The sequence below is a fragment of the Scophthalmus maximus genome, chromosome 8, assembly GCF_022379125.1.
Source record: "Scophthalmus maximus strain ysfricsl-2021 chromosome 8, ASM2237912v1, whole genome shotgun sequence".
Lineage (NCBI taxonomy): Eukaryota > Metazoa > Chordata > Actinopteri > Pleuronectiformes > Scophthalmidae > Scophthalmus > Scophthalmus maximus.
This window is the reverse complement of record NC_061522.1, coordinates 6,962,137-6,978,317: the sequence shown is the minus strand read 5'-3', so window position 1 is coordinate 6,978,317 and position 16,181 is coordinate 6,962,137. Positions and strand designations below refer to the sequence as shown.

The window sequence follows — 16,181 nt, the reverse complement described above, 5'->3', positions numbered from 1 at the left end:
GTGTGTGTATGTGTGTGTGTGTGTGCGCGCGAACACGTGCACTCACAAGCTGCAGAGTCTGCAGAGGCGCTCTCGGAGGCATCGCCAGAAGATACCACGGCGACGCTGTCCATGGGGGTCCCAGCGGACACAGAGGCTGCAGTGGCTGCTGGGACGTGAGTGGAAGTGCCTGGAGATGGCGTCATGCCTGCTTTCTTGGGTGCAACGACGACGCTTCTGTAGAGAGATACGAGACAAATTATTAATTTTATTGTAACCCTGACTGAGCTATTGTAGGAAAAATGCTGATGGAGCCGGTTCACAACGAGCGTTTATGTACAACAATACAAATGCGGAACTGAGGAAATACCGGCTATAATCAACCCAGCAGGCTGGAAGAGCGGTTACAGAGCCTCGTATTTTAAAAATATCATCACAATTATCTTTCCACAAAACAATGGATCACCTGCATATTGATAATTTTTTCTTTGACCAAATCTAGTTCTGATAAAATGCAATATCCCTGTTTTGGTTCTTTTCTTGTTGGCCCAGTCTTTGGAATAGCTTTTAGAAAACCTAGAAACAAAAATGTCTCTCCTTCGGTATCTCAGAATGTGTTCATAATATTTCATCTTGCTGGAAACCAAAAAAGAATTTTACATTCACAGTCAAAAACTATACCTGCAGTTACCTGCCATACACAAAACTTTAAGTTATGTGCAAAGCATACTTTGATACAAAAGACGAATGAAGAAAGTATTTGATGCAGATTTTATGGTTTCACTGCACAGCTTCAGTGTAATCACTAATTAATGGCAATACTTCCAAATTTGGCTGGTATATGTTATATCTTTTTGACTTGTGACCATTTTGGTATACAAATAAAAAAATCTTATTTCAATACCTATAGTATAATTGTACGGCTGTTCTACAAAACTTCCTTTTTTATTAAAAGAAATATAAATTTAACGCTAAATTAATTAGTGTTTAAGGTTGTATTATCATAAAGTAAGCCTTACATTAACAACTGCGGATTTGACAATTTATAATCAAGGAATAAATTATTTTTAAAAGTATGTTTTCAACTGTGTGTATCCAGTACTTCATGCACATCTCCGTTGGTACTCACAAAGTATTTTGGTTTGAAATGCAGCCCTAGCACATGCACAAACTCATGTCAAGTTTCACATTGACTAATTTTGACCATAAAAATAAAACCAATCAAATAATAGGATATAATAATAATAATCATTACTGGTCAAAGCTTGTTAAAAACCATTATAACCCATTACATTTACCATTATACACAGTTGTCTAGGTAACGATAACGCCGCTGCTTTGGTTGTCCCTGCTGTAAAGTAACAGGGAAGTGTCTCGCGCGGTGATTTGGCACAACTGAGCAGAGTTCAAGTCCTATCAGGCAAACAGCAGTTGGGAGGGAAGCAGCATGCAGATAAGCTGTCAGTTTAGACCAGGGCTCTGACAGACCACTGGCCATATCAAAGAGAGCCTGGCCCTGCTTGTCAGTGCTGACATAAGGGAAGCAGGGCCTAATCACTGGCTACTGCTCCCTCTCAGAAACACAAAGCAATCCAGGCTTACCGAGATATGCAAGCATGCATCAAATGCACATCATTTAAATATGGGGTGAAAAAAAAAAAGACTGGGAGAATACAGACAAAAAGGACTAGCAATACATACTTCCACGTTCCCAGAGTGAGCGTGTGTGTATTGTGTTGTGCACACAAGAGGGGAGAGTTGAGTCTGGTTCCCTGTGGTGCAGACAGATAACTGGCCGCGCTATCAAAGGCTGTTTTGGGTTGATTTAAGGGGGCTGATCAGATCTATTAAAAGTTACTGTGAATGTTAAACCCTGACAGTTGACCTTTGTTTGGAGTGAGCTATGATTTGAGAACAACAGAGCTGCATGCGGCTCCCAGTAGCTTGATAGTTGTGTTTAAAATACAAACACATAGTGAGAAGGTGCAGAGCGATCCGGTGAAAAAAAAGAAAAAAGGAGAATGAAAATGAGGTTTGAACTCCAGGAAGGTTTGTAGATGCAAGTATCTGGAAACTTTTTTCTTCTTTTCTCCGGTTAGATAGTGTGCGGGCTGAATGGTGCTATCAGAGAACCAGGGCGGCGATGACGTGAAACACCCCAGGTGTCAACAGCAGGAGAGATACAGAGGACCCCTGCTGCGTGGAGGCGGTGAGTGTGTGTATGCATGTGTGTGTGTGTGTGCGTGTGTGTGTGCGCGTGTGCGTCTCTGAATGAAAGAGTGTGCCCAAAAGTATTTGAATATATGCACACACGTGTGCAAACAAACATGAGTGCTCCAGAGTGTACGAGTCTGCCAGTGAAACATATCTGTGTATGTGTTTGGCCTTCCATCTGGTCCATGGCAAAGGCCCAGTGAATTATTCAGCAGGTCATTAGCCACACTTATCATGAGTGGGCCGCCCCAGTCGATTAATCAGCCGTCAGCGGCCCCACTCAACCCACAAACAGGAGCTCTGGGCAGTGTGTGTGTGTGTGTGTGTGTGTGTGCGTGTGTGTGCGCGCTTATACGAGTGTGTTTGCTGGGCTGAGGCTGAATTATTTAAAGGCTTTAACATACAATGGATAAGTGCAGTGCGCACAGTGATTCCAGTAATCTCTGCTATTTCAGGTAAAACAAGTGCGAGAATGAGTGAGGATGTGTCAGTGGCACTGCGTGTCTGTGTGTAAAAATACCGTTCTCCAGAGTATTAACCTCAGAGCCAGCTCACGTGAGGGGGGTGTGTGTGTGTGTGTGTGTGCGTGTGCGTGCGTGCGTGTGTGTGTGCGTGTACACCCCAGCAGAGCTTTGATGTCATCTTTCACCCTCATATCACGCAAGCCTGTGCATGTGAAGGTTCAAAATGCTATTCAATGACCATTTGCACACACGCTACTTCAGAGTCAACTCCAATAAAGTCCACGGCATCCGACATTTTGTCGAGCTGTGATTGGATGATGATGGCGGGTGTGGGAGGGACATTACCTGGATGACATTATTGATTTATGAGTGGAGAAACTGGGACCTAAGGGCCCACAAAGTATGAGAATAGCCCAATCTCAATATTTTTCTAGTGTGTGTGTGTGTGTGTGTGTGTGTGTGTGTGTATACACAAGGATACTGCACAGTATGTGGTAATGCATGCATGGTATATATACAGTATGTTAAAAAACATATTGGCTGCATGTTATTTATGTAGGAGAAGTGCCACCGGAAAATATGGGTTTAAGGCAGAAAATGTTGTTGGAAAAAGTTAATATAAAATAATGCGAATATGTATGTGTACATGTGCATGTAAATATTTATATGTATCTGCAGATGTATGCATTTGTTTTAACACATACTGCATGTAGTGCATCTTGTAACTTAGTCTGTTAGTGTGTTGTGTTGTTTGTTGGAACAGTAGTGCAGTGTATTTTTGGAATTCTAATACCATAAAAATTAAAATACATAATAAATTGACTGTTTGCACGGCCAATATCGGCTTGGATTATGAAAAAGGATATTATTATATTAGGTTTTATTTGTGTTTAATTGTATAATAATGGTTTAATTTCCAGTCTACTCTACTTTCTAATTACCATAACGTCTGTTTTTACTTGTAACATAAATCTAAATGACAGGCACAAAGGCCTGATTTTTTTTTTATAGCCAAGGACATAAAGTCATAGAAGAGCTGAGCAGTTAGATGTAGGATCACCACTGCACTTGCTCTGGGCCAATCACAGCAGGTGAATTTGTGTGTACACAGCACTGAATTCTTAATTTCTATCAGGCTTTTTTGTTTGTGAAAAGTGAGTAAAAGATAGGATATGAGATCTTCACTGTTTGTGTCGGACATGTTTACCCTCCTCCTAAGCAGCAGGACGTTAACAACAGCTCAGCGTCCGACACAACTCATCTGTACATCCAACTCTCACACGCATGCGGCGTCTGCTGCCAGGAATGCAAACAACTACACCGTGTATATCCCGGAGTCTAACACGCACACATTCTGCTGCACCACGCAGTCTAAATCACAGACTCGTACAATGACACTGTTTAGTTCTGGTTAGTGTCAGCAAATATTTGCAGACTGGCTGTCATAACAGGGGCATGGCTGAGAAATGGATGGGACAAATCCTGCAGGTCTCCACTAGTAAATAAATCAGAAGAGATACTACACCCTCTGACCCACCCCTAGTTTTTATCTCGGAGGAGGGGAGCCCAGCTTTTTTTTTTTTTTTCATGCATTGGTCTCATAAATTCAGTCCTCTGGGCAAGCAGAAATTTGCCATGTTTTGGCAGGAGATGTCAGTGCAGAATGTCAGCTCTGGCTAACACTGGTATCACTGGGAGACTTCCTGGTGAGTAGCAGATGCTGTCAGTGATAAAGTCGTTGCAACAAGATAATAAACACTGTTCCAACAAAGCTAAAAGCGTGGTAGGTAGAGCTGGAGAGGGCAAGGACCAGAGACTGCGGGCTGATAGAGTAAACCGCGGAGATAAGAAAATAAATATAGGCTTTAAGACGGTGAATGATGTGGACGGTGGAAGATAATTGTGACCGAGATACATCAGAATAATTGGGGAGCTTTGAATCATTGTTCTGACAAATAGAAAAAATGTGAAGATGTCCCCATGGACTAATTAAATAAAAATAGCTAGATTAAAGGATAAGTTGAGTGATATTCTGTATTTTCACATTGTCACTAACAAAATGAAAAGACCAAAATTAACAACATATGCCTCTGCAGCCAGAGCCTGTTACTTATCCATTGTCATCCATACACCATGGTGGGGGTTTTTTTCCATTGAATTTTTAGATAATACAAAACTTTTAATTGATATGCAGAATAATCATGGTGTTGCCACCTGACAAGGGGTTCATGTGTGAACATCCTGGGAGTAGCTTTCATCTCCTTTCAAAAGGCAGCTGGGGTTAAGTTCGCTCCGTGTGCCTGGGCTGTACAGCTTTCATGAAAAGGCTCCCAACGGCAGCGAGCAAGCTGTTAGTCTATGTTCTCCAGCTCTCCTGACGTCCTCTCTTCCTACTGAGTGTGCTCAGCGGACAGGAGCCAGTCTAATCCCCCTGATATGAGGAGCGCTCTGAGACCTGACAAAGCATTCCTCAGATAAAGACACGCGATCACAGAGATGCCGTGGAATTCCCACAGTTGGGGGGGAGGCAGGCAGACCGACTGTGTGTGTGTGTGTGAGTGAGTGAGAAACGGAGAAATGTTTCTTCAATACATGAGAACCTTGACTTGACATCACCCCCATGGAGACATCTTTCTCCCCTTTCTCCCATCTCTCTCACTCTTTACCACCGTCCCACCCTCCACCCCCCTCTGCCGCTTGTGAAAGTCTGTCTCGGAATCACAAATGCAAACCAGACCGATGACCATCCTCCCTCACCTGGGCCTTTGTGGCTTCAGTACCCCGCACTGCTTTTGAAGCCTCGCTCCTGACTGTTCACCCCACCACCTCCAGGGGTAATGCAAATTACACAGCTTTTATGCCAGAAAAAAATGGGATACCCTCTTTCGAATGTTAAGACAGGAGGAGACGAGCAGCAGAGGAGATGAAAAAGAAAGTCGTTAAATATCAGTGACATGGGGAAAAGAAGCAGCTTCCTGCCAGCTTCATCTCTCCCTCCCAGACATGACTGCTGTTTTCCTCAAGACAGGCTCTTTTGTTAGACATCGGGATGAGGACTTCTTTAAGAAAGAACAATGGGAGTAAGAGGGTGAGTCTGAGACTAAGAAATGTTTTTTGTTAGAGAATGTCTGTTCAGATCCAACACAGCCTCCTCTGGATATACCAAGCAGAGGTTTCTGTAAGTATCCTGCAGTGATGTTGGTATGAATGGCATGAAACTGTCATCTGTAACGCTTGAGAATCAATAGAGTATTCACCATGTGGGCTCTTGAGAATCAGCTGTCACGTCTGCATGTCAACAACAGGGGGTTTTAAGTCCAGATTTTTTCCAACACTCAATAATATGCACACTTTTATGTTTGAACCTGGGCCCTCACCGATCAAATGAGTGGAACGGCAGCGATGATTCTCTAGCCGCGTCACCCACACCTCCGAGAAACGCTGGTGGCAGCAGGCTTGGGTCCACCATGATGTCATCAGCTGGAGTGCTCACTAGGCTGCGCAGAATATCCTTCACATTCTTGCCCTTTGAATCAGAGGGCAGAGCGGGTCTGACCTCAGACGACAGCGTGGACAGGGCCTCGGAGATGGCGTCCGGGCCGTGAGTCGCGGCAGACGATGACAGGTCCGCCTCGCTCGCGGCGGCTGAGGTGTGGTCATCACCGATGCCAGAGTCATACCGACGGAGGGACACGCCATTCTCTACTTCCAGTCCACCAGAGATGGCTCCGCTATCTAAGAGGACACAAATAATAAAGAAAATGTGAACGATAAAGCTACTTCATGTGAGACATTGGAACTGGGAAATAAAGCAAAAAAATAAATTCTGCAACAAAACTATGTTTATTTTACAGACTTTCCTCAGTTTTTGTATGAATTAATTCTGTATACTTTTATCATACTATTAAAATTATTATCATGACACCTACAGCTGATGTGTGATGCATGAAACATGTGACAGGATGTTGCAAACATTGGCTTTGTATTTGGGGTCACAAAAAAAAACATTTTTTAATTCATATAAATATTTCAGATGTAAGTTTTTGAATACCTGTGCTCCTGGCCGACTGGGATCGTTGAGGGTGTTTCTTATCGTTGTGGGGCTCCAGGATGTCCCGGTACTTGGACACCATGAGGACCGAGATGAAGTACACCACGGCAAGAGCCAGAAACTGGGCCTGCTTACTGTCCTCCTGGAACAAACAACATACACTAAAACGATCTGTGCGCGTGCGAGTGTCTTCTTCAGAGAACAGCGGTGGCTGCGTAATTTTAATGGCATAGTTATGCATGTTGTGTTATGTGAATACAACACGTGAGTGTGGTGGATGGACATCTCACAATATCTCTGAAGACGACAGCCCTGAGGCGGTTAATGTCCATGTCCTGCAGCAGCCGGTCCAGGTCTCTGATTGGAGACATTCCACCCGTCACAGCATCAACAGGACTCTAAATGTGTGCAGGGAAATCAAGCCATAACCACGTGTTCTTGTCCACAAGTGAAGTCCCAAAAAAAGCACATGCGCTTCTACGCCAATCAGGATGTTCAGTAATCCGTGTGCACTTGGTGGAGTAGGTTAAGGTTTCACAGCTTAGGGAAGCGATCCCTCCTGGGATCATGTCCTTAACATAATGGCTTTTTCTATAGAGCCACTGCATTATAAATGAGCTTTAACACCCAGTTCAGGGAAGAACAACATGACTTTACTGGAAGTCACCGTATCAAATCAAAGGGGCAATGACAAAAAAACAGCCTTGTGTAACAAATAGCAGCCAGTGTGGTAACATAATAAGAAATGAGCTAATGCAATAACACTTGGCTGTTGTTGGTGAGCAGAACAAAGGACGAAGCTCCCTCTGGTTTACTACTGAGCCCAGCGGAAAGGGAGGATGAGGCTGTTTTGAAGGATTTCTAAGGATGATCAGTAGAAGAGTGAGAGTGGATTACTGAGATTTACAATGTTATTTCGCATTTTGAAGAAGTGTAGAAAAATAAGGTAATGAAGTGATGACATGATCTGGATTACTTGCCTGCGCAGATGCAGACTTGGCTGTTCCCAGCGCAGTGCCAGAAGCGACTGCGTGGCTGCGGACTGGGCCTTCGGAGCCGTGTTTAAATTGGGCCTGCTGACACTCCAGACAGTTTCTCACTGCCATTGCACACACTGGGGAGGGACAGAGGAACATATATTACTGTACAACATATAAATAAAGTCCTTTTCGGAGAAATATGTGGTAGAATTATGCCAAAAAAAAAAAGAGATGACTCCCAAACCAAATGCACAAATAAACTGAGAAAACACACACGAAGAGCAGCTGAGAGAGACACAAACAGAAAGAGAAAAAGTGGGGCCACATCAAGGTCAGTGCTCTTCTGACCAACTCTGGCAGCATCATTCGCTCTTCCCTGCTCCACCTCTCCTCCCAAGGTCACAGTGCAAGGGTGTGCTCTTGAATCACATTCTCTGTGCAGCTCCTATAACAAATGACACTGCAAAGGTGTGCACATGCTGAGTAGGCAGCAAGATTTGTCCTTCGCCCTCAAAAAAATATCTCCTGTTACAACAGGTCTAGGTGGGTTCAACACTGGCACACTTACCATTTGTAATCAAATGTACTGCTCCTCTGTTGGAGCCCCTCCCGACCCCACTGTGCTTTACTTGACAACTGACTAATGTTAACTCGGAGCCATTTAGATTACGACGGAGGGAATTATTCCGCCTGGAAATGGGCTCACTTCTTCTATTAGGACTACTCTTTCATACGACCATTTATTTTAAAAAAGAAAAAAGAAAAGAGGACAGAGGGAGGGGGCGAGACGCTAAAACCTTGTTACAGTCTTCCAAAATCAGATTAGGTGCCAGCAATGGGGAGCACATACCTCATCAAATATTCATTTCATAACGGCTGCTTTCTAAAACGGGACCTGTAGTGCGGTGGCATCGCTTTCCCGCAAAAACCCAACATCAGCAACTGTGGTAGGATACTATCTGAGAAAAGAGGTACTCTTTGTATCACATGTTTCCATTTTGACAGCCTTTTTGTATGTAACCTTCACTGTAATGAGTAACTAAAAGCAAAACCAGATAACTGCACATCCACCACTACATGGAATGAAGCATGAAGAAATTATTTAAATCAGTGTATTGCGTGTGGCACCACTTCCAAGTGTGTGTGCATAAAGTGTTGATCTGTGTTTGCTGAAAAGATTCACCATAGAAAATGAATAATGTAAGAATTTCAATATCTTTTATTCAGCCAGAGCGAGTCTTGGCTTTTGATGCTGTCAGAGGAAACTTTAATAGCCTGGAACAGGAGGCAGGGAAAGGCCTCGGGCTACGCTGCGGTAAAGTACAGCCAAGGCCATTATGGAGAACTCACTACTACATCATGATAGCAGCCATTTTAGAGGGCTGCCATGCAACGGGGTTATAATAACAAGATAAGAGAGCGCCGATACGAGCACGAGTGAAAGAGGCGAGGGGATGAGAACAGCAGAGGGAGATGATGAAGAGGAAGAAGGCAGAGGAGAAAAGAGAGAATACAGAGGGGAGGGTCAAAGAGGCAACAGGGAGCCGTGACCGGGGCTAAAACAAGAGGCTCCCGTCGGCTGGTATGTGGTGGATCGATGAACAGGGGAGGACAGAGGGCTCAGTAAGAGGAGAAGATAAAACAAAGAAAATCAGTGATGAGTAGAAACACAGCAAAAAAATCTGAAAACTCCAGCAGGTTTTTTAGATATAGGAGTGACAATTTTTTTTTAAAAAGCTCACCGAGGCGAAGGCACTGTCGAAGGAGGCCTCCTGACGACATGTTTTTCTCTGCCTCTATCTCTGTGAAGTTGAGGGAGCTGGCAAAGATGAGAACATCCACGAGGTTGACGAGACGCTGCAGGAAGGTGACTGAGGCCTCCAGCGTCAGGCCCTGCGACGGCTCGACGTTCTCCAGCTCATGCTGGTAGTAGAGAGAGGAAAGATGACAGAAATTAAATGGATATGTAAATATAGAAGTAATCAGGATAAGTGTGGGGTCAGTACCTATAAGAAAAATGTTTTCCAGGACTACGTTAAATGGCCACAGGTACTTGCGATATAGTAAATGTATCTAAAATCAGTTTAGAAAACATATCTAAAAGTGTTATTAGAGAATTTTAGGACAATCTTATGACATGCATCTTGCAAAATCGTTAATTGTGTATTTGTCATAAAATTTGTTTAATGTACGTTTGTTATATATGCGACAGCTATACTGAAAACACAACCTTTCATGTAAACTTGTGATATTTCAACATTCAGTTCTTAATTTGGTTACAAGCCACCCACAACTGAATGTAACCGAATTACAATGGAGCTGAGCATCAATCCCGTTTCGTACGTCGGGTCATTGGCAGAAGCAAAGGCTCATGTAAGAGCGGCACAGTCACCGAGGTCAGACAACACAAAAACAAACTAACAATGTTAGGACGCAGCTAACTGTAGTCTAATGCAATTGAGAAAGGTCAATGTGGATGGATAACTTCCTGTGATCGGTGCGATCGCCTCACACACAGCCGCAGACAAAGGGCAGACGCAAAAACACACGTGGGGACACTCACAGAGGAAGAGGTGGCAGCAGAGAGCAGAGGTAAAATGCCTCCACAAGCCATGATGAGGTTGTCCACCACCTGGGAGATGAGGTGGATACTGTTGTGGACAAACACCACGTTCTCGCTGCTGTTCACAAAGTCCAGGACTGTCTTTGTGGAGTGACTGAGGGACGGCAGAGCAAAAAGATGTGTTAACAAAATGCACAAGTGGATTATAACCTCTGCGAAAATAGGAAAGACGTTCCACAACAGCAGCATTTAGACAAAATTAAAGGGATTTTTTTTTGTAACAACACAGTAGCTTGTGTCATACCTCTAACTAGACACTCTACAACTGCTAACCTTATTGATATAAATGTCCAACAGTTTCCGTCTCTAAAGAAATATTTCACCTCTAATGGTCAACCTTATCAAGTCTGTTCAATACACAATGAATTCCGCCACATAACTTGATATTTGGTAAAAGATCATCTTCAACTTTAGCCCAAAGGCACTGAAAACTAACATAAATCAATTTATAAAATAATTAGTTGGATCAAGAGTCAACGGATCACTGTCACCCTACCTTCTCCACATCTGGACGTCTGTCTCGATAGAGAAGAGCAGGTCGGTGAGGAGGCGCTGGTGCATGTGGGACCATCGGAACTCTGGGATGCGAAACATGGTGGAGCGAGGAGCAGAGGAGCCGCTCTCTCTCGGCTGACCTGCAGAACTTCCTGCTGCTGTCGACTGGCCCTGGCTTGTTTCCTACAGAAAGGCACCAGCAACACACGATCAGCTTTAACAATAGACAGCAGTTACAGGTTTTGCAATATTTTTCTTCTCCAAAAATACACATTTCAATATTACATCAAAGATCACCAACAAAAACAGATGCGTACTGTTGAAGCAGTCTCCTTCAGTTCAAGTCTCTCGGTGTCCAAGGCCACGTTGGATACATCCAGCCTGGCAATTTTAATCTCTTTGGTCTTGCTGACAGAGTCCCCACTCTTTTGGGTGTCGGAGCTGGAGGCGGTGGTGCTGCTCTCGGTGGCACTGGACAAGGTTTCCTCTCCGGGGCTGCCGCTGGTTTCCGAAGGCTGGCTGGGCGAGGTGGAGTCTGATCCTTCTGCAACCTCCTGGGCTGTAGAGGGTAGTGTGGTGTCTTCCGTCACGTTTTGTTCAGGTGTTTCCACTGGAGGAGTCGGACTCTCCAGATCGGACACCTGTTTCTCTTCAGTTTCAGCTTTATCGTCTACGCTCACCTCCAGCTCCCCATTTTTTTCTTCTTCCCGTTTCAACTCCTTCACTTCCTGATCACTTTTATTGCCTTCATCGTGTACATGTTTGTCTTCCTCCTTCTTAAATACTTCCCCGTCTTCTGCAGCATCAACAGACGCATAAGAGGACTCCTCTTGGCCATCGTCAACATCACTAGGGTGGATCTGGTCGCTAACAGACGATACGTCAACCAGGTCCTCGTTGAAGACTGAGGCTCCACCAAGCACACTGTTCTCCTGACAGGCAGCCGTCTCAGTCGTAACTTCTTGTCCTGAAACCACGGGTAGTTCTGTGTCCGTTTCGTTCAAAGAGTCTTCTGCCATGGCGGTGGTCGATCCACCTTTGTTGTGTTCACTCTTGCATTTCTCATCATCAGTTGTTGTCTGTGCATCATCACTCGCGGGTGTTGTGGCAGAGTCTCTAACCACCTCCACTTTTTTTATGTCAGCTGTTTCAGAGGAGTCACTAGCGGATATTTGTCGATTATCTTTGTTCTTGTCGGGGGACGTCTCAGTGACTGCTTCCTGCTTGTTGGTCTCTTCACTCTGTTCCTCGGAATCCGTTTTTTGTGTCACGGTAGCTTCGGTCTCTTTTCCATCACCAGAAGCGTCTCTGGGAGACCCCTCAGCCAATTTCTCCTCTTCATCCTCAGACCTTGCCAGGATGTTGGACACAGTGATGGACGCGTGTCCCCTTTCACCAGCAGTCTCCAGCGGGCTGGAGGTGATGGCCGAACTTGATGCGGAGTCTGGGGTCTTCTGGGACAGTTCGTCCACTCGGAGCTCGATGACGGTGGAGGGGGCCGTCTCTTCTGCAGGTGGCCCATTCACACACTCCATGTCCTCGGAGCTTTGGCTGACACCGGAGATGGTTCGGACTGTGCCGAGAGAACCTGCGGACTCTTGATGCTGGTACTGACGGAACATGCGGGAGAGATTCTCCTTGTGCTGCTCAAAAGTCACCTGCAAACACACAAAGATAAATTTGTTCAACTTTATGAAACATCAGTTCTCTTGACACCAGCTTCTTAATAGATCGATCCAACTAATTACCAAATAATTACAACGAAGGTATTACTCTTAAGCTTTTGGCTTTTGCTTATGATGACGTCTTATTCAAAGTAATTGCTAAGATTTGAGAACACAGTGTCGATGCTTAAATTAAATTTGACGGCTCTAGAAATGCGTCGTCACAAGATCACAAAAGTTGTAAACACGACAGATCCTGGGATATCTATTCTATACCCGTTTATTTGCAGGTAAAACTGAAGTGGGAGAACACCAAAGACTAACACACAGTTAACCCTGTGTGAACACAACCACAGATAGTACAGCAAATTCAATTTGAACCAGGAAGTTGCTCTGTTAAACTGTGAACCAGGGGAAGTTTTGAACATCACAGGTTTCTTTCTTCCAACAAAGTTGGTGTAACATGAGTTTATTTAAAACCGGAATGATCCGTGTGAGCGCTTGAGTTTCTTGCCCAGGCTACGGTACTTCTTTTTAGTGAAGCTGTGTTTCCAAATTCCAGCAAATAACATGGGGACTATAATTTTGTTATTACCAATACAAAAAGAATTTGTCAAACTACTCAAATAAATGGCAAAATTGTCATAAAGTTAACATTTCTGTAATACTCTTGGAAAAATAGGACTTTTTAACAAAAATGAAAGAAGCTTTACAAGTGGTTACTTCTTTAGGTACAACCAGAAAATTTGGGACCAACTTAAAGCCAAATTTTTTTCCTCTCTCTTATGAGAGCAGCAGCCCACGGCCTATCAACGTCTTTCAGTCTTCGTACCATCTGATATGGGAAGACTAGACTGCTTGTCTATAGCAACAATGCTCTGCAGTGGCATTTGAGGAAGAGCCCATCCATGTAAGCAGTCATAGATTAGCAGGAGATACTATTAGTGTGTGTCTGCTAGCTGTGCTGAGTGCGTGTCCGGCATCGGCAAATCCTCCCACGCCTAATTTAAGACCCTGCATTCATCACTGGGCTTGGAGGACAGAAAGTCAAAGATGGGTTGGTGATTGAGGTGGTGGTGGGGGGGGGGCCTAGACCCACTTTGCTGTTTTTTCACCTGAGGCTATTTGGACAGAATGAAAGAGAGAGAAACAAAGAAAATGAGAAAGCCAGAGATCAAAAAAAAAGGACAAAAAAGAAAGAAATGCAAAGGAGGGAGGAAAAGAAAGTGAGTCATTGAGATTGGAAGGGAGGAAAGGGAGAGAAAGAAGCTGATTATTTGTAATTAATTAGGCGTTATTGTTCTAAATTAGCCTGCTACACGGGTGCTCATTAATCTTCTGTAGTGGGAAGCAGTGATTGGTAATCCATAGCCGGTTTCTGAGTGTACAGCCTGTTCTAAATGCGCCAGTAGTCCGTCTCCTTCTCTCTTCCTCCCTCTCTCCCAGTGATCAAACGGCAGGACCTTCTACCCCATTAGTTTGAGCCTAATTTGACATTGAGCATTTTTAAGCAATTAAAAGGCTGCATTCAGAGTGCACCGCTGTGGAAATTATGCGAGAGAGCAGTGCAGCACATAACGTCATAGACTCAGGATGCAGTCTGTACATTAAGATGATGTATGTTGGCTTTAAATGCGGCTCTGCAACAGATCCAGTTACCATTAGGCAGAGGTAGAATACGTCTCTGTGGTTAAAAAAAAAAAAGAAGAAAAAAAAAAGCACGTAGCCTTGCTACAATATATAGAGGCTGCCTTGGGTGGCTAAGACATCAGCGCTGATCTAATCTAATTTCATTCTACTCCACGACTCGGGCTGGCTTCAGTGGGGTATGGGAAAATGTTATGGTAATGTACAAAAAAACATGGTGGGCTTTTCTAATGTGACAGGTAACATGGTATTAACTGGGCACAGCACAGCCAGATCACACGAAAGATTCAGACTGTCATAAACAAAACAAAAAAGACATTGCAGTACTTTAATAGGGAATGTCTGCTGGTTCAACTTTCCACCGTCAAACAATACCTGCAATCACGCTCCCAAAACAAGACGAACCCGTACAGAAACTTGGAATGGAAGTTCCTTAGTAGAACTTCCAGTGTCCAGACACACCACAGCCCGTGAGGTGAGGTCGGGGTGGCGAAGCCGTGATCTTGGGAGACCCCACAGTAGGAGCACGGGAGTCCACATTTAGATCGATAGATAGCAAGCAACCACAAAACAAAGGGGGAATGGGGAGGGCAGCGTGGCTCTAATCGGATTAGCTAAATGCAATTCCTCCACCGAAATCAATGTCATCTGTAACTGCTCTGCTGGCCATGCGGTTTCGCTCTTGTTCACAATATCTTCCTTTCTAGCTCCTTGTTAAAACATTTTCCTTCTTAGTTTTCTCCTGCCCACCTGATCCAGTGATATGCATACAGTACTTATCGTGTCTGTCATTTCTATCATGGCTATAGGACTACAAGACTGTGTGCTCTAATATGTTAAGTTTTAGGCCGAACAAAAAAAAATCACGGGATACCCATCATCTGATTATAATCCATGTCACTATGAGATTTTAACATTTACAAGATAAAAGATCAAATACACGAACGCGAGCACTTGCAATCGACAACACGTGATGCGTGGCTTTCATCCAACATTGGCCTTTCCATGTCTTCACTTTCTCCGTTCTTTGTCCACTTGTCAATGCATCCATCGGCACCTCTTTGCCAAGAACAACAGCTCGAGTCTTGTGTGTGTAATGTCTCAATAACCCCGAGAGGCGAAGACTGTTCGGCCGAACCTATTTAACCATAATGTTTGGCATTCCGTCACGAACTGCACACGGCTGAGCTAATGGACTTAAAACTCCATTCTTCCAAAACGTAACTGTAGCATTAGCAGCTTTTTTAAACACCTTAGTGTATATTTTATTTTGTCAAAGATCTGTTTGCTCATTTCAACTCATATTTATCTTTGTGGTAACATTTCTGACAGGCATAATGAAGTGAGCCGACGGTGGGGAGTGTGAAGGACGGAAGGACCTTCACGCCCCGATCGCTCTCTTTCGGATATCTCCTTGTTCTCAGACTGATTTGTGTGCATAGACGGACGGGGGGCACCTTGCGTGGGTGTGAGGGTTGATAGTGGGAGGGCTGTAGTGTCAGCGTGCCCACCTGCAGCAACATCTGTCTATTCAGGGAGATGCATTATGCAGAGACACTTACTTCCTCGTGAATGACATAGAAGGGTACTGTACACATACAAACACACTAATGCTTTATGCCTTGACAGAAGAAAACAAAACAAAAGATGAAATTTAATTTTTTAAAAAAGAAAATCTTGGGGTGATCATTAAAATATCTCAATCATAATAAAGTCAAGCTTCTTTACTTCCCACTAAAACAAAAACACCTACAGGTTGGTCTGACTGTACAAAAACTAAAATGATATAAGATAAGGTCCACATATCCCTTCTGTTTTCTGACAGGCAACATGCAAAAAGGTGGAGAGATTATATCTCCACACTGGCCTGGGAACGCCTCGGGATCCCCCAGTCAGACCTGGTTAATGTGGCCCGGGAAAGGGAAGTTTGGGGCCCCCTACTGAAGCTGCTGCCCCCGCGACCCGACCACGGATAAGCGGTTGAAGATGAGATGAGAGATGAACATGCAAAAAGAAAAATGTGGTAAAAACTGACAAGTACAGTTGTTCATCCTGCTTTATCAT

At 44.1% G+C, this 16,181-nt stretch overlaps 1 protein-coding gene across 5 annotated transcripts in view; it reads right to left on the bottom strand.

The window, feature by feature from the left end:
- Positions 1-16,181, bottom strand: part of lrba (LPS responsive beige-like anchor protein) — a 173,703-nt gene that overhangs the window by 115,842 nt on the left and 41,680 nt on the right. For 4 of the 5 annotated variants that reach the window (XM_035637809.2, XM_035637807.2, XM_035637811.2 and 1 more), the window contains exons 22-30: positions 11,124-12,464; positions 10,808-10,989; positions 10,252-10,405; positions 9,431-9,611; positions 7,689-7,822; positions 6,999-7,106; positions 6,709-6,850; positions 6,035-6,392; positions 47-216 (exon numbers count right to left, since the gene is read on the bottom strand). In XM_035637809.2, the coding sequence (XP_035493702.2) occupies positions 47-216; positions 6,035-6,392; positions 6,709-6,850; positions 6,999-7,106; positions 7,689-7,822; positions 9,431-9,611; positions 10,252-10,405; positions 10,808-10,989; positions 11,124-12,464 (2,770 nt within the window). The remainder of the gene's footprint in view (positions 1-46; positions 217-6,034; positions 6,393-6,708; positions 6,851-6,998; positions 7,107-7,688; positions 7,823-9,430; positions 9,612-10,251; positions 10,406-10,807; positions 10,990-11,123; positions 12,465-16,181) is intronic. The other variant, XM_035637808.2, reaches the window with a different exon arrangement.